General features: G+C 43.0%; 1 protein-coding gene across 2 annotated transcripts in view; it reads left to right on the forward strand.

Annotated features, from left to right (window-relative positions):
* The window catches only part of CHST11 (carbohydrate sulfotransferase 11), a 166,763-nt gene extending 139,869 nt beyond the window's left edge, over nucleotides 1-26,894 (forward strand). For both annotated transcript variants that reach the window (XM_030480335.1, XM_030480336.1), the window contains exon 3: nucleotides 21,974-26,894. In XM_030480335.1, coding sequence (XP_030336195.1) covers nucleotides 21,974-22,822 — 849 coding nt within the window. In that variant the 3' untranslated portion in view covers nucleotides 22,823-26,894. The remainder of the gene's footprint in view (nucleotides 1-21,973) is intronic.
* The last annotated feature ends 291 nt before the right edge of the window (nucleotides 26,895-27,185 follow it).

Here is a 27,185-nt window from a genome sequence, read left to right on the forward strand (position 1 = left end):
CCAATTTGCCATGATCAACCTCAGTGTGCCCAGCTGGGTCTGGTGATGAAGGTGACAACAAGGGTGTAGCAACCATGGGCTCTTCTCCAGCTTATGCACAGTTGAGCCAGGGTCAAGATCTGGATGTCCAGGGGCCAAGAAACATTTCGCACCACCTCAACCCTGCTGCTTCCCCCATCCATCCTCTGGTTCCTGACTGGAAGGGTGAAGCGGATATCACATTGCTGAGAAATTTTGTTGTGTGATTCCCCATCTGGTAGACTTGAATACCTTCACACAGTCTGCTGTGATGCAGATTGCCATTTGCATCTCTGATGTGAAGCCTGATCGCATACTGGCCTGTCTGCCCAAAAGGCTGGCAATTTTGATCAAACCCCCTTCACGGATACGGCTGGAAAAGGGTCCAAGATAGTGGAAAAAAAGACTGAAAGGCACAGGCCAGGCGTTTTCCTGAGCACCTTCCAGAAACAGCCTTCCCAACTACAGGGCAAAAATTAGGCTCTCAGATCTCTGTACCCATCTTTCTCTCTCATCTTGTATTCGGTCCCCAGGAGGGATTTCCATTGACATTAACTGATCCTCTGTGCGTTATGGATCTGAAAGCAGAAATTTTGTGCTCAGATTGCCAGACTATGTAGACAAAAAAAATGACAGCCTGCTGCAACCTTGTACAAATCACTGAAACAGGGTTTTTTTGTTCTGGTTTTCCATAGATCAGACCTTAAGCACCAGTCTGAGGGTTCTTTGCGTGCAGCACGAGGCAATGTTCTATCTTGTAGAAAATTTTCTATCTTGTACCAAAATGTGGAAATTGATGTAATTATGTAATGTGGAAATTTCCAGCAGAGGTGCCTGTTCCCCTTACCCTGTGATAAGGCCTCCCTAGTCCTACCATTTTACAGACACGCTGTAGTTCATCTGAACCATGGAGGGCAAAGCAGCTGATTTTTTTGATCAAGGTCTAATTTAGAATACTGCAGTAAGAGCATTTCTTTTTCACCTAAAATATGTGTATTTCTGTATTGCATTAACAAGATTCTGCATTACACTAAATAGTCCATAACAAATGAAGTGTGACAATGCAGTAACTGTCAATGTATCTGATAATAGATTCCATAAGCTATATCAGTAAGTATCCATCTGTCTACTAAGGCATGTCCTTCACATGGGATTTGCCCAAAATAAGAACTTTCTGTTTGACAAATCTGGTTACAGAAATTGGATTGTTACTGAGAATATGAAATACTGCCTTGGCAGTATGAACTTCCCGTTGGCTCCTGGTGACTGAAGAGGCAGAAACGTGCCCTGTAAGGTTGGGAAAATGTCTTCAGGTCAGAACTTCCCAAACCTCAATGTCTCTATTATGTTCTTCAAAGCAAGAGAGCCTAAACACCAGCGGGAAGCACTTGCAGAACACTGTCAGTCTGTTGATTCAGACATCAGATTCTTCTCATGTGTTTGCAGTCCTCAGTCACATCACCATGTAAACTTTCCGGACTGGACTCATGCTTAGGATATCAAAATCGTTGCCCTCATCAGTTTTTAATTCCTCCTGTGTGAAAACTTTGGTGTGAAACTTAATAATAAAACCTCTGGGCAGCTCTCCTAATAATATAAATCTCCCTCATGTTAGCATGATATGCATGTAATGCAGTCATCTGCTGAGCCTTCAGCAGGATGCGTTGCAGCCTGCAAAGATTCTCATAACTTTCTCAGATAGATATTTTCATGATAGCTACTGGACAATTCCCATCACTTGAGACTGATGAAACAGAGCAGTCCCATAGAGGCATAGAGATTAGAAACATTTGTAGTTTTATTTATATTTTTTACAAAAGTCTGCTGTGCCTTCCCTCATTCTAAAAAGTGTCGCTTTTCTCTGAAACTGCTGTTGATGTACTAGCCCTTAGGCATTTGAATGAAAACCTCTTATACCTGGCTTTGCAATGGAAAGAACAGTGCCATTAAGAGGCAAAGAATGTTAATATTATTTGTCTGTATTCTCACTGTTGCTCATTTTCTTTGCCTTTTAATTTGGGTCTGTTCAGTTTCTCCATTACTTCTATTAATTATTGGAACAGCACTTGATGGTCCCAGCTAGCAATCAGCCCTTCCTGGCTCTGGACGTTGCACAAACATAGCAGAGGAAGTACTGAATTCCTTGAAGTCACTGGCAAGCTTGACATTAATTTTCGTAAGGCCCATGATCCAAACCACAATCTTCTTCCAGTGAAATGTGGACGCGGTAAAAAATTGTGCTCTTCTTAATTCCAGCCTCGTCAATGGCAAACACATTTTTCATTGAGCACTGAACTCAATAAGAGAATTGAAAAGTGTGGTGCAGAAGGGGAAATGTTGGACTAGAAACTGGGAAACCTTTATTTTTATTGTGTTCTTACTGTGGTAGATTTACTGCTTGCAGAAGCTGGTGTTAATGACAGAAGACCAGGACACTGTTGGGTGTCAAGCTCGCTCTGCCAGACTCACTATGTCAGCATGACTGAGTTTCATGTTTATTGAACGGTGATAATGTTTATGTGATCCACAGTGAGACTGAGAGTTTGTAATTGTGGGGACCACATATGCTCCTACACAGATATTAACTGTCTGTTTGTTCACAAATATCCCAAGTGAAAGTCTGCTGCTTTATGTTTAGATGACAGATGTGTTAGATCGAGTTGTGTTTTTGTTGACCTTAACCTATTCAGTGTACAGCAGTGAGAGCACTGCTGAGTGCTTTTCTTTAATCTCTAAGTAAAATACTCGTTTTCTCTATCTGCAGGTCTTGCTAGGTTAGATATAAAAGATAGGTTAGTGTGACCAACTGTCGTGTAAATTACCATTGTCTAGATTTCAACTTTTACGAACGGAGTCTGGGAGTAGTCTGTGGTTTCTATAGTTTGTTGAGCTACAGAGGGAGTAAGCTTGCATCATGCCTGATGACCACAACCAAAACTAGTTGAGTGGTTTCTTTGATGTAATTAGAGCTTGCTTTTAGTTTTAATCACTTGCTATTTAAGGGTCCGGGAGAGGAGCTGATTTACAAGTCCTCTCAAACTTTGCATAAGATTCAGGAAGGCCATGAATGCACAGAAGGCAGGGCCATTAAAAAAAGCAAAACGAGAGTATCGGCATGTGCATTTTAAAAACACACCTATAAATTTTCTGTCCAAATTGTATTTGTTATTCTCCGCAGTAGCTGTATAGCTGTGAGCTGCCTATTGAATGACTCTAGCGTCCTTGAACATAAAATTTTGTGGTGTAAATCATTTCAGAAAGTGTTTTCTTATGGTGCTAGTGAATCTTTTTAATTATCCCATCTCTACCCACCCCATCTGATCTCAGATGCAGAGCCTTTAAATCTCCATGAAGTGGTATGTTACGTCCCTACCTGCATTCCCATGATTTCACATATCCACATGTTTATTTTGTTAATTTGGCTGCAAACCTGACAGATTGGCCAGTTCTGGGAAACCAGATGGTTAGAAATGCTCAGGGGCCCATGAGTCACGAAGCACCAGGCCTGGTTTGCCACAGACACGTTCACAAGTTTGGTTTTTCCAGTGCAACTAACCTCAGAGGACTGGTCACTGCAGCTGCCTCCCTCAGCTTTGAGGCTTGCTGGAGGCCAGGTCAACCACAGCTTCAGTCCTGCCTGCTGGCTGGTTGGGGTGGTCTTGAGGGAATGAAGGGCCCATCACTGCTCCTTTCTAATGGCACAACAGGGAGACTTTAGTTCCTCCATGAGCTCTTCGTCTGCTATGGTACCTTGTGAGGGATGAGGGACAGCCCAGAGCCCTTCTCCAGCTGTACATCCTGCCCCTGCTGATGGATAAGGGCATTCATGAGCCAACGCCGCAGAAAATTGTCAGGAGTCGAGCACAGTTCGTGGATTTTCTATAAAAAACTAATTACAGTCTTTATTGCTGAGTATCAAATCCATTTTCCCCTCTTCTGGGAGGCATTCAATAAACTTTATGTTCTAAGGTAGAGCAAAACTGCCGTAGTTTAATGCAGTGTTTTATGTGTCTTCCCTGCACTCTAACACCTGATTTTTGCTAATAGCCCAGTGTGGATTTTCTTTTTTGTTTTAAATTATATTAATAGCCAGGAAATGCCCTGTGACCTGGCATTTCCCTCCAGAGGCTCACTCTTTTTACCCTGGGAAGTAGCTGATATTTCCAGGAGCAGTTGCCTATACAGATTTGTTACCCAGACAGCCATGGGCTCAGAGTGGGATCAGGCCAGGTAGCATCCCCACTGCACTGTCACGCCCATACAAACCAAAGGGACGACGGTGGGTTAGCATCACCCTCGCTCCACCACCGCTGTGGGACACCATGACACCTCCCCTGACCATGCTGGGTAGGAAGAAGGACCCTGTGGGACCCCACATAGTCTTGACCCAGCATTTTGTTGGCTTGGGATAAGCACCGCTCCTCAAGTCAGTGCTGAGCACTGAGGGCTGCTCCCATGAAGAGGGTCTGAGCAGAGAGTTTGCTCTGTGCTGCGAGTACCCTGGAATGAGGACATGCTTGCTCCTTGCTGGGGCAAATGCTCTTTCAATCTTCATCTCTTGTGAGGAAGGGACACCACAGTTTATGTAGAGTCTGTAACTCTAAGACTGGGGAAACGGGTTGCAGTTACAACATCTAAAGGCCTTGATCTGAGCAGCAATATTAAAGAGAAGAAATAGTGCAGAAAGTAAGATTTTCAGATGATTAGCATCTATGTTTACACTCCCTTCACAGAACCATAGGACTTTGTTAGTGCAAGTTCTTGGGCATAAACCAGAGCAAACCATGCCTGGAAATTAAAAACAAGCCTACCTAAAGTGAAAACCCCATCCAAGAAATGAGCCCACAGAGAAACAAACACAGAATTGAGGTTGCCACAGTGTTTTTCATTCAGCCTTTTTTAACTGACCCATTTCTACATTCATGATCTTCTGGCCACGGGTATATTTAAAAAGAAAAAAAAAAGGGAAACATAAACATTATCAGAAGGAATGCTTCTCAACAGAGAGTTGAACTAAGACTATAAAACGTTTTCCTCCCCCAAAGCAAAGGGGCTTTGAAAACTATAGTAGACAGTGCTTTGAATATGGCACACTATGGTAGTCCGTGGCAGGAGGAGGGTGTCTGGGTGAAAACATCTTTTCTATCTCACACCTGTGATAGGAAGATTTTCAAAGGCTTTAAGAAGCCATTGGTGCAGTAACTAACTCCCTTATGCAGTTTCAAAAATAATCATCTCCATAGCACTGCAGGTGATACCCCCCAACGCCCTATGCCAGGATTTAGCATGCACCGTTGTCCTCTACTGAGCAGAGCAGCTGTGCACTTCTGGCAGTAACCCTTTAGGTCTAGAGCATCTCTCTGTGCCATTGGGTTAGCAATAGGATTTCTTTAGGGGGTGATAGTGGTGGTACGCAGCTCTTAACAACATCAGCAATTCCCAAAGAGTCAAATCAAAAGCTTTTTGAAATCAAGAGGAAGTTTTTTATTGGCTTCACTGGCTTTTGGATCAGGTCTATATGTGGGGGTTTTTGTTTTGACATTACCTAAGACAGAGAAGTATTCGTTTCTTGATAGTACAGCACAGGATTGCAGGCTCTGCATCTTGGGTTTTTTTTTAATTCAGAATTCTGCTTTTATTAGGTTTGTGTTATCTCTTATTTTACTACAAACTTTTTCTGCATTTTGTAAATATGAATTCCCCAGACAGTCTCCTTTGTTTAGTAGTTTTCATCTATCGCAGGCTTTTCTGTTTTCCTTTCGTCTCTCATCCCAGAGAGATGTCATCATCTGCCATCAAAAGCAAGAGCTTCTCAAGGAAGCCCTTCAGCCCCAAGATGTAGGAGCAGTGTTTTTACTACGTATCATTTTTATTTTCTTCTCTGTGTTCTTTCCCCTTCACTTTCTAATGCCAGAGCCAGGCTGTGATTTCACTTGCTTCCTTGAAGGGGGCTGTAATGCTTTAAAAACCTGTTCACCAACTTTCCTCCTGTCATCTGTGGACAGATGTTTTAGACCATTCATTCATCTTTGTACTGATGTGGAGGTACCACACTGCTTTACCGGATGCAATTTAAACCCAGAGAGCTGTTCCCAGGCAGCCTGTGGTTTTGTTACTAGTTTGTTGTTTTTCATGGTATCACTCAAACTACTTGTTTGCCTTCGTGCTTTCCTTCACCTTCTCTGCTGTGTTTCTAGTTGTTTTTAATGCAGGTGAGTTAAGATGTGGTAGGCTGAAGCAAGCAGGCAGGGTTGTAGTACTTCATTTAAGCTATACCCATAACCAGTTTCTTAATGCTATGTCTCAAGATTGGACTTGTTTGGCTTAATACTGTCCAGCTATTCCAGATAAACTGTATGCTTCTCATGCTTCTGTTTCTTGCAGTGAACCCAGTACTTTTCCAGAAAACAAATGCTGTCTTTAACTTCTCACTATGACCTTTATAGATCCATGAAATTTATATTTTTTTCAGTAACATACACGTTGATTTTCAGGGGTGCTGCAAACTCATATTATCAAATTAAGAAACAGACCAACACATTTAACCCTCCCTTTTTGTACTTCAAGTGATTATTTTTAATTCTGGTACAACATCTTGGAATACACGGACTGCACTGGACTTTGATGACTTTCCATTAGATCTCAGTGGCATATGAGATAGTTGTTTTGGTAAATGGAAAACTGTATGTGTTGCTGCAGTACATGCTATACATTTTCACAACACACAGTGCCAAATGTCTGCTATTAATTTCTCATAGACACCAACTGGATATAGAAGTTACACCCAATAGTGAATCTCACAAGTGTTGGTCAGGAAAGAAATAGCAAAGAGGGAAATGTGTAAGTCTAAACCAAACACTTTGAATACCTGTGTTTTGCTGATACCAGCATTCTTTACTGCCACAATTTCTCAACCTGAATTTCAGGACTCAAATTTAATCCATTTACTTAAGCTTTATGTAACTGGGAGGACCAGAAACTTAAGGGAGGGCAAATATTCAAGGAGGTATTTAATTCTGAAATTCTCTCAGAGAAGTACCAGGAACCAGGCTTGAGAAATAAATCCCATCCCCCATCTGAAAATATGAGCAGAATCACAGAAAATTGAAGGTGGTGGTAGCATTGGGTTGTCTTGCCTTGAACCTGCCAGAGTTGCGCTTGGGTAGGGAAGAGATCTTGGGAGAGGACAAGGTTCAGCTGGTGAAGATGGTATTAAAATGCAGAAACACTGCACCGGTTCTTTGTGGCTTGCTTCTCACATCTGGAAAGCAGGGATGATGCATTATGCTTTGAAGTTTACAGATGGAAAAAGACCAGATAAATACTGAGTGTTATTTTTATCCCAAACCTCAGCCTGCAATAGCAGCTCCAGATGCAGCTTCAGGAGAATTATCCATGCTGCCAGCACCTGCAGATCCCTTTGCAGTTTATCTGAGGTTTATTTAGGAATCAGCATCTATTCCCATTGAGTGTGTACATCTGTTGCCTTCAGTCCCTAACAAGGCAGGTCATAGCTAAAATATGCCCATATTTTAGTGGATTCAGGACTTCACTACCTTGCCATAGGTAGCTGAGAGATCTCATACAGCCAATAGGCTGTAATTTTAGGCTGTAGTTGAGCTCCTAAGATGTACTGATCACAGTTAATCCACAAAAACTTAGTGAGGAGGTGAGGACAAGAAGGGCCCAATCCTATGTGCAATGCTGGTCTGGATGAAGAGGGAACTCAATGTATTATTAGGCTGATGTGTAGGCTTTACAGAGCTTAGCTGGTTGTTCAGCAGTTCAGTTCTTCTCAGCTGATCTTGGCAAGTGTTTCCTCCTCCTGCAAACGGTGTAAGTGAACCTGTGGTTTATCTCTGCTCAGGTGGTCCTTCTCTCTCTGGAGCTGCAGACAAGGGAACATGAATCATTAAAAGTGAAACAGGAGCAGATGTTCTGCATCAGGTTTAAACTATTAGTGTTTGGTAGCTGCTTTATCTCAGCCTCCTAAGTACTATGTGTGTTTTGGAGCAGCCTCTTACTCGTCCTGTTTAACATTCATGTCTTCCTTTGAAAATGTTTGCATCTACCTCCTCTGCTCCCAGCCCTCCATGGGTCTGAAAGTTCAACTTGAGCTCTAGCAGTACGGAGTACTGCTTGCAAAAGGGATGCTGGAGGGGTTAAATGGAGAGCAGCTGAGAAGAGTGAGGAAAGATCAGAGAGCAGCACAAGTGAAAAAGACTTTCAGGCAGAATAAGAGTTATAGCTAACCTTAAAATAAGTGGATTACTTTGGACCCCGTATTGCATTAACCAGGGGCTGAGAGAACACAGTGGTGTTAATAAGATGAGTTAGGGGGCCTTGGGCAGTTCTGAAGACCACTGGGAAGAGGGACTGAAGCTGGGGACTTGTACTAGAACATGCATAAAGAGAGGTGGTGGCAAGCTGGAAGAAGAGAGCACCCAGAGAGACAGAGAATTTAAATGAAATTACAGTTTGTTGCTGGAAGCAGTGAATCCCACATTCTGTGAGCAAAGCTTATTTTTAAACAAACAAAGCCAGTGATAAAGTTAGGTCATGGAGCAGGAAGAGAAGGTCACTGAAAACAGTAGAAGTTGGGAAGAGACTCTGTGAGACTTCCCTGCTCATGCTAGCTTGGGTACACAGCAGTTGGAAAATACACATGGGAATGGATTACAGGAATGGATATAGGGTTGCAGATGCCTGATCAAAAGCATTTTAAATGTGGTCCTTGCTAATGGACCTTTACGTGGTGACCTGCTCCAGCTAGTATCCTAAATCCACAAGGGATTTAGAAACAAAAGGATAATCAGACTTTCATGAAATCAGTTTTATATTTGAAATGCAGAACTAAAAGGGTTGAGAGCAGTTGGATGCTGTTGTTAATCTCTAAGTCAGCTGTGCTGATGCATCTCATAAAAGGCAGGATACATTCAAAGAGCAAAATCCACTGTTAATTATCAGCATGTCTGTGGGAAGCATTTCTGCCATGGAAGCCCCCCTCCATGGGGTGAAGGGTACAGCAGCACTTGGCAGCTCTCCCTGCCTTGCAAAGATAGATCCTGCAGCAGCAGTGCTGCGGGATGGAGGGGAAAACGTTAACTCTTCATTCATTGATCCAGTGGGTGGAATTTACTGCATAGAGAATTTAAAACAGCTCTCTTAGCTGGAAACTGTAGTTCAGGTTTACTTCTCATGTCAGGAATGTCTCTTCCTGCACTATGTGAACTTGTCACTTTTTCCTGCTCCTAAATCCATTGTCAGCTGGAAACTTTGAAGAACATACCTCTGTTCAGTATGCTGAAACAGCATCAACTTCCAGTGTTTTTCGGGAGCCATTAGGTGCCTTTACTGTCTTGACTGAAGTCACCAGAGAGGTGACAGCAGTTCCAGGCACTGACTAGCAGTGAGCACCACAGGATGCTTCTCAGACCACTCAACTAAGCAAGATCAGCAACAGTGCATGCTTTCCCTCCACTGCGCTACTACATTTTTTCAGTCCCACCTACTTACACATGAGAATGTCTTTCAGTGCCTCAGTACTGCCTGGAAGCACCTGCGCGCCCTGCTTTGCAACTCACATACGCCAGTGTGCCATCTGAGTGCTTACCACTGGGATGTGGGCAGGGATGTATATATATGTATGTGTATACATAAGTATATAGGGAGATGTATGCATTCCCACCCAGCTTGCTAGCATTATTTGTTAATCAAAGAGAAAAAATAAGCAGCTTATAAAAATAAAAAGCCCTGAGAACAGTAACAGGCTGGTCAGGGTAGCCAAGCAGTAGCCAGTGGTAGCTGGAGGTGTTGATAGCCAAGCAGTGAGTTCCTCCACAGGTATATTTCCAAGGCTGCGTAATACCAAAAAGTGACATAATGGGTGTAGACTGCCAGGCTCTACATTTTACCTGTGCTGAGGGGAAGCTGCCCATGCAGCAGCTGAAGGCGAAGCACAACCCTGTGCTGCGTGAGGAGCACTGGGGAAAGAGGAACAGCGCTGGCCCTGTGCGCGGGACAGAGCCGTCCTGTTCTCCGCTGCACTGAAGAGGGCACATTTCCATCGAGTGCACGCTCTTGGCTCCCATTGCCCGTGCAGCTGAATGCCTCGACTCACTCCTGGCTGGTCAGACTGTGTCCCTTTGGGCTGGAGGGCTGCGGGTTGGCACCTCTCCGCTGCCTGCCTCACCCTGCTGCTCAGAGAAAAGGGGGTATCTTCCCAATCTTTCAGTGCCCACCACATTCACAAATGCCATGAGCGCCTGCCTAACGCTGCAGTCAGCTCAGGGACAGCAAGGACCCACTTTGGGGGGTTTTGCATGCAGAGCAAGAACGAGATGAAAACTCAGCTCTCCTGATCTTTGCTGGCATGCTCAAGCTGCAGGTGGGATAAGGTGGATGACAAGGATACGAGAGCAGTGCAGAGGGAGCCAGCCCTTCACCAGGTAGAGAGGGAACTCATGAGAGCCTGGCACACATTCAGCATCCATGAAAGGAGGAGAGAGCAAGGAGACAGTGTTTGGCTGCAGCTAGAGAAGGATCCCGACAGCAAGAGCTTAGGAGCCTTTTCTGCTTATTTTCTTTGGGAAGTTTAAAAGAGAACTAGCATTTTAAAAAGGGAAAAAAAGATGATGTGCTATTTCTTTCAGGGTGTAGTTGAGGGAAGTTTCAGAAAAATAGCTGCCATTTAAAGGAATACTAAGAATTTGTTCTTCTATTGTAAATTTACATTTAGTATGCAGTCCCTAAATGGATCTGTTATTAGATGAGACATAGAAGCCTTAAAAATCACAGTAAACACAGCTGTAGAGATGAGGAAAATCAACAAGACATCGTGCTAATAATTGTACCTTCCAGTTGTCCTCAATTGCGGATGCAAGTTACTTTTAACATTGCCCTCATGCTCTCACATAAGAAGGCTTAATGTAGCAAGTCAGATGCTTAGAAGTACAACCAAGATACTTTTAGGTTTGTCGGGATTTAAAGGAAATTACCTAGGCATGTTTTCTGTTCTTTTATTGCTGTGCTGAGGTCTCCCCTGCTGCAATTTTGAGGAACCCAGGCAGATGGGAAGTTTCCAGCAAGGGCTTGGTGGTCAGATCCTCATAGCGCTGGATGTAGAGCTGGCACAGTGGATGGAGCGTGCTGGCATTTGGGAAGAGGTGTTGATGGCCCAAGAGAGGGGGAAGCCTTATGTAGATACTCTTTGCTTCCCAGAGAAGCGTGTGGTGGAGTCGTTTGTGGTCAGCTGCTGGCAGTGGGTTTCTTTCAATGCACAAAGACTGAAACACCCGTTTATTTTTTAACAAAATCAGAAAATACTGTGAAAGCAAACATATCTCTCTGCTGTGTCATGGCACATCATCCATCTTTTGCTTTATCCCTCTTTGGACCAATCGTGGCAGTGTTAGGGTTAGACTAAATGACTGCTGCTGGCTTGTTTGGGGCTGAGCATCCCTCAGGGTTGGTGTCACTGGTGTTTATTTCAAGGTAGAAGAAATCAAACCTGGGAAGCTATTGATGAAACAGGCTTTCCATGTTAACCGAGGATCTTACTTCTGTATGACTTCATTCTGAGGCAGGAAGGTTTCCTGGGAAGCCTGTTGTAATAAAGATTATAAATGGAATATATATTTAATAGAGAAGGCCTTTTGTCTTTTCAAGCAGGGGGTCATCTTAATTCTTTTTTGTACAGCAGCAGAAAAGCAAAGAGTTTCCAGTTAACTGTAATTAAGGCTGTGGAGAATGAGCAACCCTGGTTAGTCACTCTCTGTGAACATTAGTGAGCAGCATAGGGACAAATGTGCCAGGGAAAGTTACCTTGGAACAGCAAGGTGTAGTCTGAACAAAACATAACCTCACCAAGGGAAAGTAAACAAAATTCAGTGTCAATTTGTGATAGTTTAGTTGAGGAGAAGAAAATATGTTATCCAAAGGATTTAGATATTTTGCCAGTCTGTGTCCAGATTATTCAAATCATTACAAGAAAAAGCATAGTCCTGCTGAGATAGGAGATGAAATCTGTTCTTGTTTGTGCCATCAGCTGCTGGGGGAGTGAGATCAGGTCCTTATTCCCATCTCCTCTGGACCTTTGCACCATTCAGTTACACAGCAAGTGAGTCTCATAGGGGAGAGCTTACAGCAGGGTTATACACTGTCAGGAGTGATCACTCCTATTTCCAGCATCAAACCTTAAAACAGCACAGCATTTCTTGGGTGGGGAGCCTAAGCCTCTGTATCTGGCTAGCAGAAACAGCATTCACCTGAACTGCTCAGGGATGGCAGAAGGGGACATCCTGTAGCATCGCGTACAAAGTGCCTGCCCTGGTTGAGGGGAACAGGGACACAACACAGCTGAACACGTAATTACAGGGTTCTCCTCTCCTTGAGCAGGTTGCTAAAGCCTGTGAATTGTATGTAAAGAAACCAGCTATGCATCAACTAGCTTCTGGTTTTCCTATTTGGGTTTCAAAAGCTTTAGAGTAATATTGGTGCACTGCATGCTGAGTTAAAAATTGGAAATGTATTACCCTGATTTAGCATGGGACTGAGTAAATTGTATTCAGTTAAAATAGCAGATATCCTGCAGAGAAGAAAATAAGTATTTCTACTCGACTGTATGACACCTAAGCTGCAACCCAGAGGTACAGGAGGAGGATTTGTGTTACTGAGAAATCCATTAACATCGGCTGCCAGGTCAGAGCTGCTAGGGTGAGTGGGGCATGTGTGTGCCTCCCCCATCTCCTTCACCATGTCCTGTGCAGGGTCTCACAGGGTGTCTGGTGTGGAGCTCCTGTCTGGTCTCAGCCCACACGGTAGTTTAATGTTGTTGCCTTTTCCTGAGGGAGGTTTCATTCAAAGAACCAACTAGCCTCTCTACCTGTGTGGCTCTGCAGCATTTGCTGAATGCCTCGCTCCTGAAGCATGTAAAACAGCTAGGTTTGCATCAATGAGCTTAGCTTCCAGAAGCCACGGTCCCAAGTTCGTGAAGCTTGAAGGTAAGCTTGAAGGCTGCCTGCCTGCTTGGTAAGATCATTTGGGTCCCTCTGACACATTTTCAGGCAGGGGGAGGTTCCCAGTGCTGGAGATTCTTCACACTGTTTCAGTACAGACATATCCTTTCTGCTGTGATTTTTTCCTACATCTAAACTGAGTCTCTCTTTTTTAGCTTTATTACTGCTTGTCCGAACCACAGTGAGTCCAGACAGAAGATTATTCCCTTCCTCCTTGTGGAATTTCTTATGTATTTTTGTATTTACGTATCTACTTCGTCCTGTTGCCTCCTTCCACCCAGTTTATCTCACCCCTACTACCAGAACTTCTTGCAACAGGGAAATAAATGTCAGTTTTTCCATTGTCTCCTAGATGGCAGCTATGTTAAAATGCAGTTTCTTATTCTGTTTTTTAAGGGCTACTCCCAGCTCCACCCTGGCTGACTCCATGCACCCCCAGCCCAGTGCTCCTCCTGGTGCACCATTTGCAGACGTCCATGGCATGCCTTTTCTTAACGAGCTCTCAAGCCTGTCCCTGAAAACCACATCTACAGCTCCTACAGTGAACATGTAATAGCAGAGTACAGCAGCTACAGTCACTCCCCTGGCTTCGAGCGTCCCAATGCATGTGCTTGTCACCAGGCTTGAGTTTTCCCAATCTGTGATTCATCTATGCCTTGACTGCAGCCTGGGAGTCAAGAGATAAATAGCAGAAGTCCCTTTGACAGTCTATGGTGACTTGTAGGCAGTTCTGCAAGCCCGGCCCTTCCCAAACCCATTAATGTGATGAAGTCCATCAAAGGTGATGATAGGTGGGGGCTACTTGAGGCATCTTTGAATGGCCAGTGATTGCAGCATAGAGGTAAACCCTCCATGCCCATGGACCAGGAAGGGTTAGAAAGACCATCGTTGTGTCCCCATGTGTTACAGGTTACATGGACAGGCCCAGAGAGCGCACACTCAGCAACAGCGATCATATATGTGCATATCTGCGAGCGTGTGTTGGAGGGGAAAAGCCAGAAATTTTTCATCTTAGAATTAAATTCATAGGATAGCCAGACCTTTCAGCTTTTTAATACAGGCAGTGATTTATGGCTGCACTTAAAGCATGAGCCAGGAGCGGACAAATTCATCACGCTCCATCCTTTTCTGTCAGTGTGGCGATGCGGGGCGGTCACGCTCCCGGCAGCAGAGCCTCCACCATGGGCAGGCAGCACAGCTCCATCACAATGGCAAGCTGAGGTCCCAGCCCAGGGTTTCATCTGCTTCTTTTTGCTGTGAGGAAAAAAAAAAGGATTGGCCATCTGCCGAATTCCCCTTCTCCCCCTCCCTTCCAACAGCCAGCATCGGCTGCTGGAAAGACGATGCAAAGTGCTCTTTGTACATGCAACACGAGGCTCCAAACTTGCCTTCTATAAATTAAATCCCAAGAAAACCACTGACATGAAGATTTTTTGCTTTAATTATTCCCAGCTCGAGGCTCCTCTGGCCTTCCTTATGATTTCTTACCTCTTGAGTGCATTGCACTTAAACTAACTCGGTCACTTTGACTTTGCCTGCCCTGTGTTCATAAGATTCCCCCAGAGCTTCAGAACAGCAACATGCACAGCAGCATGTCCTTCACCCCCTGTGTGGCCAGCCCAAAGGTCTTTCTGCCTGGTCTTTCAGTTTTTCCATCGCCTTGTTCAGAGGAGACATTTTACAGGACATACACGTTCCTCCTATTAGCCCCAATGCTATATATTGTATGAGGACTGACACCAAATAGTTTCTAGCAGGGAGAATGGGAATGGACAGGCTTCCAAAGATGTTTGCGATTATACAGGAGAAGGTGGCATTTAGAAGGGGGCTCGTTTTTTTTCTTCCTGAATCCATACCTTATTGTGTGACAGAGTCTTAGGCTGATTAAAAAGCTGGATTTAACATACAGCTGGCGTCACTTAGTGTCAGGCTGTGATTTTTCAAGGAGATTTTTGCATTGCTTCAGCTCACTGGTACTTTACTTTCTCTCCAAAACAAAAAGGCCAATACTTAATGACCTAGTTGTGCAGTTTTCCCAGGAAAGGATCAACATCTGTGGCTGCATGTGTGTCTGCTGCCAGATTTTGACTGGTTTAGTGTTGTGTCTTTTCTAGCACCCAAATCATGTATCTGGACAAAGAAGAGTAAAAGTCAAAGTTGATGCGGGTTTGGGGTGTGACGTTATTCAAATAATTGTAGCCTCTGGATCCAAAGTAATGCAACTACTGAATTATTTCACCCTTCCCTTCTCCATGCTTGCACACGGATGCACATGGACGAAGTTGGGGACGTGCATAGGAAGAAGAAGAAGGAAATGCGTGAAGCAATTTAGGATTTTTGACAACACAGCAGCTACTGTGTATGACTGACTGACTCTCAACAGCTTTGATACTTCTTTTCTTAGCCCTGGTGCATTCTGTACAGTGGGAACTGAAAATGGTATGGTTATCTTGGGTTGCAATACAGAGAACTGAAAAAAATGCATATTCAGCCTTATCTTCTCTGTGGGCCAATAAGTTCAGTGCATGAAATGGAGAAAAGAAAGCAGCTTTGTAATATTTCAAGAGTTTCCTTCAGAGGATAATAATTTGTCTCTAAAATTTTCTTGCTTAGTAAAAATGCTCCTAAGTTAATATTAGTTTTATTATCTTCTCTTATCCAGCCACTCTGTAGAGACGTTTTCATAGCAGATTTGTATTCCAGTTTTTCTGTCTACAAGTTGTAAAGGAAGATGTTAAGCATTTCCATTTCCAGTACACATGTGCTTTCTAGTCTGCTTTATTAGACTGAGCAAATATTAATCGAGGTTTTGTGGGGTTCTCTTTGAGTGCTGGAAATTTTTTAAGACGTTAAGAATAACACACTATGAAATGTGAAACAAATCAAAGTATGAAACATTGCAAAGCTGTTACTTAAAAAAATGGTTGCAGTCCAGGTCAGTTTAATAAAATCCCTTTATCTAAAATGCAGTTGTTCTTTTAGATTCGGTGTTTTGATTCACATAGCTATAATTGTCTGGCTGTCATCTGTAGAAATCTGCAGAGAGTGATAATTATTTGTTATGATTTGAGAAATGCTTATGCTCGGCCTGTCAAGGATGAAAAATTGCTAGTTTCCCTTTATTGTCAGATGCTGAATGTTTTTAAGAAAACCTAAAATTTGGTCTATAGAACAGATATACACTAAATAGGGTAGTTACGGATGCAAATTGTAAAAACCAAGTATTAAAATAGTCTAAAATATGTTTGTAAATTTAAGGCTGTCCATCAAGCTTGTAAGAATCTTATTCACGCTTTTTATGTGAAATCAGACTGGAAACATGCTTGTATGTAACCTCATGCTCAAAAAAAGCCCCAAACCTTAAGCATTTGGGAAAATAAAAATATTACCAAGAAACATTTTGTATATTGAATAACAAACACCTCCTAGAACTCATATGGTGTAGTTGATGAGCTGGGGGAAGGAGAGCTGATAATACCTGAGAGATTTTAGTCAACTGAAATACTAATCTCTCTCTATGCCACATAACTAGGACCGTTAGTGCCACCTATAGTTAGTCTACCTGGCACTTTTCACTTTAAGACCTTGTTTTCAATGAGATTACGAGCCTGCTGCGTAAGCCTTCTAAACAAATACCGTTCAGAAGAATTTGGTAGAGATGAGCTCTGGTTTATGCTAACCTTAACAGTGCTACTAGATAGACCCCACTGGGTGTTTAGCAGGGATGCAGCTGATTTTAATTGATAGCTGCTTGGACCACAGATAAGGGGAACACCGCTGCAACTTACATAGTTCTAGCATAGGATGGAAGCCAAACCTCCAAACACAAGTGCAATTAAAGGCAGATGCAAAGTCTTCATTAATGCAAACTGAAGAGAAAAAAGAATTTAGCAGGGCATGAAACTGCAAACCCCATTCATAATATTTATTCTCCTTATTCCACTGTAAACTAATTTGGATAATTTTGCCCTTTATTTTGCCATGCTCTTTATTTTGTCATGTTATCACTCCCAGCATAGGCTGGTTCTGAGCCTGATTACAGTAATGTGCAGAACTAGTAGCAGCTGTAGGCAGTGCAATAGAAATAAATAAACCCCTATCTTACAAGTGTAGCAGATACTTCTTTGCATACTAATTTTTTGTAGAGAGACAAAATTTAGTTAATGGAGTTTTTTGAATTACACATATTTTCATCCTATTAAAAAAGTGCTTTCACGGCAGGTACCTGTGAACTGGATTGATCTTGCTCCTAATTTGTAGTACACTACTATATTCAGAAAAAAACCCCAAACCATTAATTAAAAATGTCCTCTGTTTAAATCTGAACTTGCTGCTTGGCCAACAAGCTTGGAAAGTCCCTCAAAGATTATTTTATCCTGCTGTGCCTAAGTAACCAGAGGAAAATGGCCATTTCATTACTGTGATTTACCTTAAATAACCTTTGCATGTCATGGGTTGATGACTGTCAGCTGGTCAGCATATATATATTTCTGGTTAGTATATTCTCAAGACCACTACACTCAAAGCCCCCTCCCTATACTGTACAGAAGACATTCACATGATCAGAATGTGCTAGACATAGCTTTCCTCCCTCATTGTTAGTTTGGGACTGATGGAGATGAGAAGCTTCTGGAATCAGTGTCCCCAGACTGCTTTTTTTTCACTACTTTTAGATGTCTCTGAGCTTGGGAGTCTCCTGCTGTTCATGTTGCCTCCCTGTTCAACTTGGTTGCTGCATCAGAAAAGGAAGAAAAACTTTTGATCTTTACATGCCCTTCTTCTCTGTCCCCCTTTACAACTTCTGCAGGAAAATAAAAACCTGTGATCGAGCACATCTATGGTGTTGTCAGTCCTTTCAGGGAAGAACAGATGCTTTTATCAGATGGCTTCCTTTAATGCTCAGCTGAAGTCCAACTTGAACTGTCACAGGACAGATCCAACACTGGCTTTATCACCATCCCCATGCTGCTCTCAGGGTAACCTGCACACGTGCTTAAAAGTGTACTCTCCCAAAGTGGGGTGGATTTAGGCCATAACTTATTGTGACTTCTTGAACTGAGGGATCAGCAGGGACCTCTGCTAATGACCATAGATGCAGCAGCTGTGCTCTCACATCTCTGCTTAGCCACATCTATAACAGCTTTGGGGGAAGACAGTCCATGGCCCTAATTGTTTGACCTGCCCTTCACCATCCATGGGTTTAAGATATCTGTCCCTTGGATCTTATCTCTGTGGCTGCTTAAATCTGTAGGGTATATTTTCCTTATTAGTTGTGAGCACAGTTCCACTGGCCAAGCAGACCTCTAGCTTAAATGAACGTAGTCTCGGCCTCATGTAATCTTATTCTTTTTCCAGTTCCCCTCACCAGCTTCAGGAATGAAATTACTATGTGCCTTAAAAGCCTTGCTCATAACTTACTTAAAATAAGGAGGAACCATATTAGCATCAGATAAGTCAGTATTAATATATAATTTCAAAATATCAATTGAAAAATGCTGTTACGATTACCTTACGTGGTGCTGTATGGTCTGGGAACCACAGACCATGTCCTCTGTGGTTTGCAGCTTACAAGAAAGAGTTTGGTGGTTCTGCAGGAGCTCTGTTAAAGGCACTCTGGTGCCTCACCCAACTTTTCACTAGTGCAGTGCCTGTGTGTCTTTCATATCACCCATTCCTTCAGCAAGAGGGCTGTTACCTTTAAACCTCAAGGAGAGCCAGCAGAACTCTTTGCTTCTCTGGGGGAAGCAGGTGGGTCAGCTCTTCCATTGGGTGTGTTAACTCAGCTGCAGAAGAAAACAGGTTTTGGTACAGTTGGCATCATTCTAGGACAGTTGCTAAATTGGCCTTTTTTTTCAATAAGCTGAAGATAATAGGCAAAAAAATAAATGGAAGTAGAGCTTTCAAAATCGTGTTTCGTCCATGGTCCTTCACCCATCAGCCATGCCAAATGGTACTGTAATTTATGAGAAGAGGGCAATACCCTTTTAGTGTTACATTGATATTTAATATGTGTTCTGTGTGCCACCAGACAGGTCACAGCATGTGCAGAGCTGAACCAGTGTTGGTGTATACTTAGTAAATGTAGCTGACCAAACTTGTATGCCATTTCTTCATACTCCTTCCATTTTAAAAAGAGTGGGAGACAAGTGCCACTTCAAATGCACAAGTATCATCTTTTAAATGAATTTAATGCAGTACAATCTCATTTGCAATTGCAAATACTAAGGCTGCATTTTTCCCCTTACTCCAAATGCCTGAAAATCTCATTAATGTTAATATATGGGGAAGAAGTGCTTAGCCTATTGATGTAGGAATGAAATCAGGAGCAAAGCACAGCTCTATGAAGATTCATCTGCAGATTAGGGTCTGAAGCAACCATTAGATTATCAAATCTAACCTTCTATCTAATACAGGCCATAGAATCTGATCCACTTAATTCTGTATTTATCCCAAGAACAGCACCAGAGGAGTGAATACAGTGCATTAACATATTGTAATGTAGCAGTATATTCAGATATTTCTTATTTTTTAATTCTGAAAACAGAGGCACACAGCAGTACTCTGCTATATGATACTGATAAAAAGGAGCTCTGCAGGAGGAGAGATTTCAGCATTTTATCTGTCTGCAGAGGAGAATTTGTTTGTCCATGTGTCTGCATAGGGTTTTGTATGGTTGTTTGAAAATTATTCACTGGTAAATATAACCAGTTTAGAGCTGACCATTAATTCTGTTTCTCTCTGAGGACAGAAAAAATTGAAATAGAGATTTTTTTTTTTTAATTTTTTTTTTTTAACAGAAAAAGTAATTTTCTTCAAAAATCTGTGTGGTCCTTGACAACTGCTTTCTAACATTTTACTTGGGAAACTCCCTGCCAGTCAGTTTTCCTAGAAAACACGAAGCATATTTCACATTTGGCTTCTCATCTCTTTGACTATAACAAAACTGCCCTTGAAGTGCACCTAGGAGGTATCCAGGGGGATACCACACACGTGCAAAAGATGAGCCGAACTGTCTAAAGGAACTGCACTGGGCTATTGGAGGTTTTAACCATTAGCCAACATTTTACTGAACAAAGTGGCTAAAGAGGTGAGATGGAGCGAGTATCAAGGAATTCAGAGAAGTGGTGGGTAGCACTGTACAAAATACAGAGGTCCCATGCTTGGCGCATAAATACCATGCTGAAGATCAAATCCTCCTGCCCAAGTCTGATGCGCACCAGCCCCTTGGTGTTGCCCATCCCATGGGAACATTCATTCCTCTGCAACCCACCACAGCTTGGAGGGTGCCTCTGCTGTTCACATGTTACAAAAGCTTTTGCTGCCCCTTGGGCAGGTGAAACCTACCCTCCAAAGCTCAGAAATCCTATAACTGGCTTGGTCCTATCTTGGGGTTTGGTTTGGGTTTTGCCTCTAAAGTGCACTTGGATCCTGTTCTTTGAAGGTTTTTTAATATGAATCATGGCTAATTACTGGTAGTGAAAGCAGAGATTTGACCCATGACTGCAGGAACTGGAGGTTCAGTATGAAGCCCTAAGCTGGTGCAAAACCATTTGTGAAGAATATTACACCAGCCCTATAACCAAAGGCACCCCCATAGCAGATGTATACAGTCTACATTGCCTCAAATGCTTCATTGCAGTGTCCTGTGATTCATGTTAACTTGACTAGAAGGTATCAGATAAACACTTTTGAAAGACAGTGTACAAAGAAGGAACCTCAGACTTCTTTGCCTATCAGATAGGAAGGTCAGTGCTTGCCTTTGTACTTGGCTTTGAAGCTAAACTAATTATTGAGCATAAGGCTCTTTGAAATCCACAGGGAAGTGGTATTAAGTAAATGTAAATAAAATTACCAAAACCTTCCCCCTGTTGCTTTGATGCAATTTATTCAGAATATGTAAAAAGGCATTTGTAGCAATGAGGGTAGGGCTGCATAGCAAAACACTCTGCCATGCAGAGACACCTCAGGTGGCTCTGAATAACCAAACACAGGAGCCCTGCGTCCTTTGCTTGGGCTAATATTCCCCGTTTCCCAGAGGAGCTCATTACCTGCCTTAGCAGACACTCTTGCTGTTGTTGCTGGACACAGTGTGGGCAGGACGTGAGAAAGTGGCCATCTCTGTGCAGCTGCTGCATAGGTCCCCCCTCCAAGACAGATTACAACCTCTCCAAAGCCTCCAGTAGCAGTAATAGTAGAAAGTGAGGGTGCTATTGACAAAATGATAAAGGGCTATGGGTGAACGTAGTGCTGTGTGTGTTAGAAGGCCACACGCTCTTTCTGTCAATATGACTTTAGCAGAGAGGCGAATTTATAGTTAATATTCTCCCTGCTTCTCAAGAAATCACATCTGAGTGAATGTTCCCCTTGTGGAATAGCAGGAGTCTCCATGGGCTTCATTTCTTCTACCAAGGTCATAGTCAAGAAGCAAGCCGTGATTATTAAATTCTCTAGCATAAAAGACATCAGCAAGAAGAGCACATACTGTTTTCATTTTGACAAATTTTCCAACTCTTGTGTCTTCCTACCCCATCTCAGCAGCAAAAGGTTAGGCAAGGTCCAGCACTGCTGTAGCCTTTGGATGGATTGCAGAGCGGAGGGGAGATGTGTTTTCCTGGACTAAGAAAAGCAGTGACCACATGTCAGGATGAGGGTGCTGTAAATACGCTTCCTACCAGGCTGTGCGAGCGCTTGTGCTCCTTTGTGTTGGCTTCAAAGCCAACAAGCCCTGGACACTCTGTGAACAGCATTTAAGCAGCATGCATCAAGAAGTTTGAAGACAAAGAGTTTATCTTAGAGCATAGGAACAATGTTATTTAGCCACAAAATGAACTGTTCTATATAGGCAGTAACCTACTTTTCTGTGAATTTGTATAATAAGCAAAAAGGCAGTAAGAGTTTCCCAGATGCTTGACTTACTGGTGCTTGTGCTTCCTTTGCAGTTGTCCAACACAGCAATTCTTCATCAGATTAGACGAGACCAAGTGACAGACACGTGCCGAGCAAACAGCGTGTCTAGCAGGAAGCGCCGCGTGCTGACGCCCAATGATCTCAAACACCTGGTTGTGGATGAGGATCATGAAATGATCTATTGCTATGTTCCCAAAGTGGCCTGCACAAACTGGAAGAGGGTCATGATGGTTTTGACGGGAAGAGGCAAGTACAGTGATCCAATGGAAATCCCAGCCAATGAAGCCCACGTGTCTTCAAACCTGAAGACCCTCAACCAGTATAGCATCCCAGAGATCAACCACCGCTTGAAAAACTACATGAAGTTCCTCTTTGTTCGTGAGCCTTTCGAGAGACTGGTGTCAGCCTACAGGAACAAGTTCACCCAGAAGTACAACACTTCCTTCCACAAGCGGTACGGCACCAAAATCGTGAGGCGCCAGAGGAAAAACGCAACCCAGGAAGCTCTGCGTAAAGGTGACGACGTGAAATTTGAAGAGTTTGTGGCATATCTCATCGACCCTCACACCCAAAGAGAAGAGCCCTTCAATGAGCACTGGCAGACTGTGTACTCCCTCTGCCACCCTTGCCACATCCACTACGACCTCATAGGAAAATACGAAACGCTGGAAGAAGATTCCAATTACATCCTCCAGCTGGCAGGAGTAGGCAACTACCTGAAGTTCCCCACCTATGCAAAGTCTACGAGAACTACTGACGAAATGACCACAGAGTTCTTCCAGAACATCAGCTCCGAGCACCAAACGCAGCTCTATGAAGTCTACAAACTTGATTTTTTAATGTTCAATTACTCAGTGCCAAGCTACCTGAAATTGGAATGAGGGATGGGTTGGGGGGAGAGAGGGGAGAGAAAGCCTGTTTTATTTAAGATTTTTATTTGTCATAATAAATATGGAGAATGGGTTATTTTGTAAATTAATATTTTCTTTTTTTTTTTTTTTTTGAATGATGCTGCGAGCAGCACAGTCAAAATTATTTAAATCAATTGTAAGAAAGGACAGCTCTCTTTGCAGGGTAACAGGATTGAGACGATCTAGCTGTAGAAATGAATAATACTGCTACACTGTTTAAAAAAAATGTTAATTGTGTTCTGGTGAATTTCATTGATCTTGCATTCCTCCAATTCTAATTAATGTTATTTATACTTATTTAAAACATGGTCTCTTGGTAGGTGTCACTTCAGCAGCAGAGATAAGGTAACATTTGGACAAACGGAGACTGGTTTTGTGCTTTCCTCAGTTGAGCTTGTCTCTGGGTAATAATATTCTTCCATTAGCTGTTGATGCAAGTAAATACAGAAACGGTTCTTGATACTACACACTTTGAGAAGAATGGTGAAAACAATCTCTTCAGAAAGTGATATTGCACTCAGGCATACTAAAAAAAATCTTTCTAGCCGTGAAAAGAAAAAGTAAAACAGATTTTCATAGATTCATGATATCTAAAACCCATGACTGAAAGAAATGTGAATGTATTCCTTGGGAACAGAAACCATGAACCTTTTATAAGTCTGGACTTAATGAGTTTATCAAGAATATGACCAGTCCTGTTTTCTCTTAATTTGAAGCCTGACAGCCCAAATGATTACAGGTTTGCAGAAAAAAATCAGTGTTTTGGAAGTCACTGTAGAGATATTTGAATGCCCAAAGCATTGGTATTGATTTAATTCATATCCAGGATGGGGTTATGGGAAGCTTAATCCTATGCAAGTCATGCCCAACTGATCTTAAGATGGACAACCAAAACTGGTTCAGGAGACATCAGTTACAATATGTTGCTCTAGAGGATGTGGGCATGTAATTTGAAAAGTCAGAAAGTAATCTTTGTGTTGATCTCTAAACATGCAAGGCAATAAAAAAGGTCTCATCTTCCTACATGCTGGTTTCATGGCTTTTCCGTGGGGAAGAGGGAGTCTTCTTTTTTTAGTTGATGCCTAAATACCATTGTCAGGGATGTTTGTAATCTCCAGTGGGTTAGTATTTCATCTAAGTCAGCTCTAGTGTGAGCCCATAACCTTTTACTTAAGGTGAATGTCTCAATAGCAGTTTGTTGGGATTGGGCAGATTGTACTAGGCGTAGCGTACTGAGCAATAGTTTTGGGCAAGCAAGTAGTAATCTACTCATGGCAAATAAATAATGAAAAATGAGATTTCAGTGTGGATCTGTCAGCAAGCTGGTGAGCAGAAGTACAGGCTTCTCCAGATGTTTGATGCAAGTGAGGTGTACGGCCAAGGCAACCAGCCTGGGGAATGGTCCATAGCCTCCCTGAGCTGTCCCATCCTTGGGATGCAGCGCCAGCATGCAGCTCATGGGCAAAAGGAGGCAGAGGTTTCAATCGAGACACTTGTGGGAATCTAAAATCAGTTTTAAAGTTGATTGATGGTTAAAATGGGGTTTTAACTGGCCTGTGGTGTCAATCTTATGATCAAACCAAACCCTTCCAAAAATTAGTGAAGATTTAAATTAACTCAGCTGAAGGCAGAGCTGGTTTAACAGTATCTGAGCCAGACCTTGAAAATGTATTGTACAATAGCCAATAATATCCACTGAATTACATTAGTCTCCAGGACACATATGTGGTTAAAGAAGAAAAATAGGTTCCATCTTATTTTATGAAAACAAGTCGCTGAATAAATCTCCACGGAGAAAAAATTAACATAACAAACAGCAGCTGAAGTCCTTTCACGATTGGATTTGGTCTTAGTCATGATTCAGATCCTTTTTTTTCTTTTATCATACCCTACGAATAAATCTCTCATCCGTTCTGGAACAGCCACAGTTTTCATAACCCAGGTCCTATTTATAACCCGGAGCGCTGACCCAGTGGCTAGTGAAGAGCTGGCTGGCTGTGCCCGACAGCTCTGAACTCCTGAGCGGCTGCTGACGCTGGCAGGCTGGTGTTCTACTTGAAAGCAGTTTTGTCTCATTTAGAGTACACGGAGCTGTTGCAAGTGCCTATCACAGTGTGCCCTGGCTTTCTGTTGTTCGTAGTTCAATAGTTGTTATGTTTGTTTAAAAAAACAAAACCTGTCTGAGGGTAGATCTCCCTCTTCCCCTCCCTCCCAGTATTTCCTGCAAGCTGTTTGTGTGCTTGTTTGGTCCTGTATCCGACAGTGTTCATATTTTGGTCTGATTCTCTCTTCACTTAGCTGTTAATCCCTCCAATAGAATTTTTTCATTTAAGAAAGAAGTTGATTCAGAAACTAAATATTTTTTAAATGGGGTGTGCTTTCCCCCTTTCTTTTCTACTTTCCGCTGGCATCACCATGGTTTTATCTATTCTAAAATATTCTCTTCAGTTTCACTGCTTTGGAAACACAAAACCACAATTTGACAGCTGCGACAGAAAAGCCTTAGGTGAAAAACATGTTCAGGAGATCTGAGGGGTGAGTGCTGCTCCAGCTGGGATTTTTAGCAGCAGCTTTGGGTTTGATTACCCAAGTTCTGCCCCTCCAAGAGGGCTGCCCTATGGGTGGGTGCGCAGCACTGACATGGCTTTTGTGTGGACTTAAGTGGTTACTTAAAAGTCACATGCTTTTTAAAAACCTTGATCCCAAACTACTACAAACCATCCATTTGGTGTGTTACATCTATTTTGGGGTGCTGTGAATGGGCTGTAGGTCTGTGTTTAAAATGAACAGCTGATGTGCTGGATATGATCACATCCTGCGCAGTGAGCACGAAGCCATCACCAGGTCAGAGGAGGACCGCAAATGTTAAGGAATAGCCTTTTCTTTGGTCTGCTGGGTGTGTTGTTTTGACTGAGCCAGAAAAATCTCTCTTTCCACTGCAGCCACACAGGAGGATGTTCAAGGTCGATCTTCCTTATCTCAGTAAGCTGGCAGCCACCACCTGCAGTGCAGGGGCAGCCGGGGATCCAGGTTGATTTTACCCTGACCTCTTCCCTGGGTTTCTCAGCTGGAGGACAAGAGGGGCTGGTCTGCTCCCAGGCTCTGCCTCCCTCCCAAGTTCATTTCTGCTCTGGCCACAGCTGGTCCCAGGAGACAAACAGGCAAAAACTGCAGCCACCGCAAAATGTGAAGTACAGATGGGACTGTGGGACTGTGAGGGCCGCCCGGGGAGCTGCCGTGTTAGGGGGATGTGCATTCGTTATGGTGGAGCACCTACTGGGGAAGGTCCTGCTCCCCACTTTGGTCCCCAGCCCCCTCAAAGCCTCTGGCCTGGAGGAGCAGCAATCGCCATCTCTGAGCAGCCAGTGGCTCCCTGTCACCCCAGCAGTGCCTATGGCTCCTTACCCAGCACAATACCCACAAGTTGAGGGTTCTTTCCCCCACAGATGGCCCTAAGCACCTTAACCTGGAGCCCAGGCTGGATTTGGCTCATCTGAACATGGTGGTGACTCCTGGGCAGTACGAGGTCCCCCCACACCTGACTTGGTCCATGCTTTATCCTCTTCGTAAACCATGTCCATTATGATCACAGAAACGTGCAAACTGCCTGAACCATGCGCTGTGTAAGACAAGTGAAATAAATAATCCACAAGCAGAACTGCTTTTAGAATTAAGTTGACCCCAGGTGTTTTAGGGTTTCACTGTAGTCTGCTGCACTTTTCAGGTACAAAAAGGGACTGTCCTTACTATTACTCTTGTTACAGAGAGTGTTATTTTCTTACATGCATGCACAATACAATGTGTACGAATAATTTAACATCGATGTGGGGTTGGATTTTTTTTTTTTTTAACCTATTTGTATGCAGTAGAAGGCTTGTTGTAGAAAAGTATCTCCTCATACCTAAATATACTGTTAATAAAGAAAAAAAGCTAAATTATACATTGCCAACACAAGTGTGAACTGCTCATGAATCTTTCCTTAAAAAAGCCATTCAAGCCTGATTATTTTTCTAAGTAACTTCAATTAAATTGAAGAAAGAAAGTTTGTCTCTGTGTGCTTTATTTCTGGCTCATGTTTTCAGGGTGGATTTTTCAGGGTGGGCTATTTGTCTGCATAGCTTTGCTTTCTTACAAGGGTTATTGTGGCAGGACAAGCAGAAGACAAAATTATCTACTGCTGTGGAGCAAGAAAGCTAAAGTCATCTAACAACATCATTCTTGCTCCTTTCTTCTCAAGTTCCAGCCAGCAACGATGAGGGCTGTCAATTTAAGACTAGATGCATGTCCAGAAACATTGTCCCGCCTCAAGCAGGGGTATTTAGTCAGATGACGT

Source organism: Strigops habroptila, chromosome 3 (genome assembly GCF_004027225.2).
Source record: "Strigops habroptila isolate Jane chromosome 3, bStrHab1.2.pri, whole genome shotgun sequence".
Classification (NCBI taxonomy): Eukaryota; Metazoa; Chordata; class Aves; order Psittaciformes; family Psittacidae; genus Strigops; species Strigops habroptila.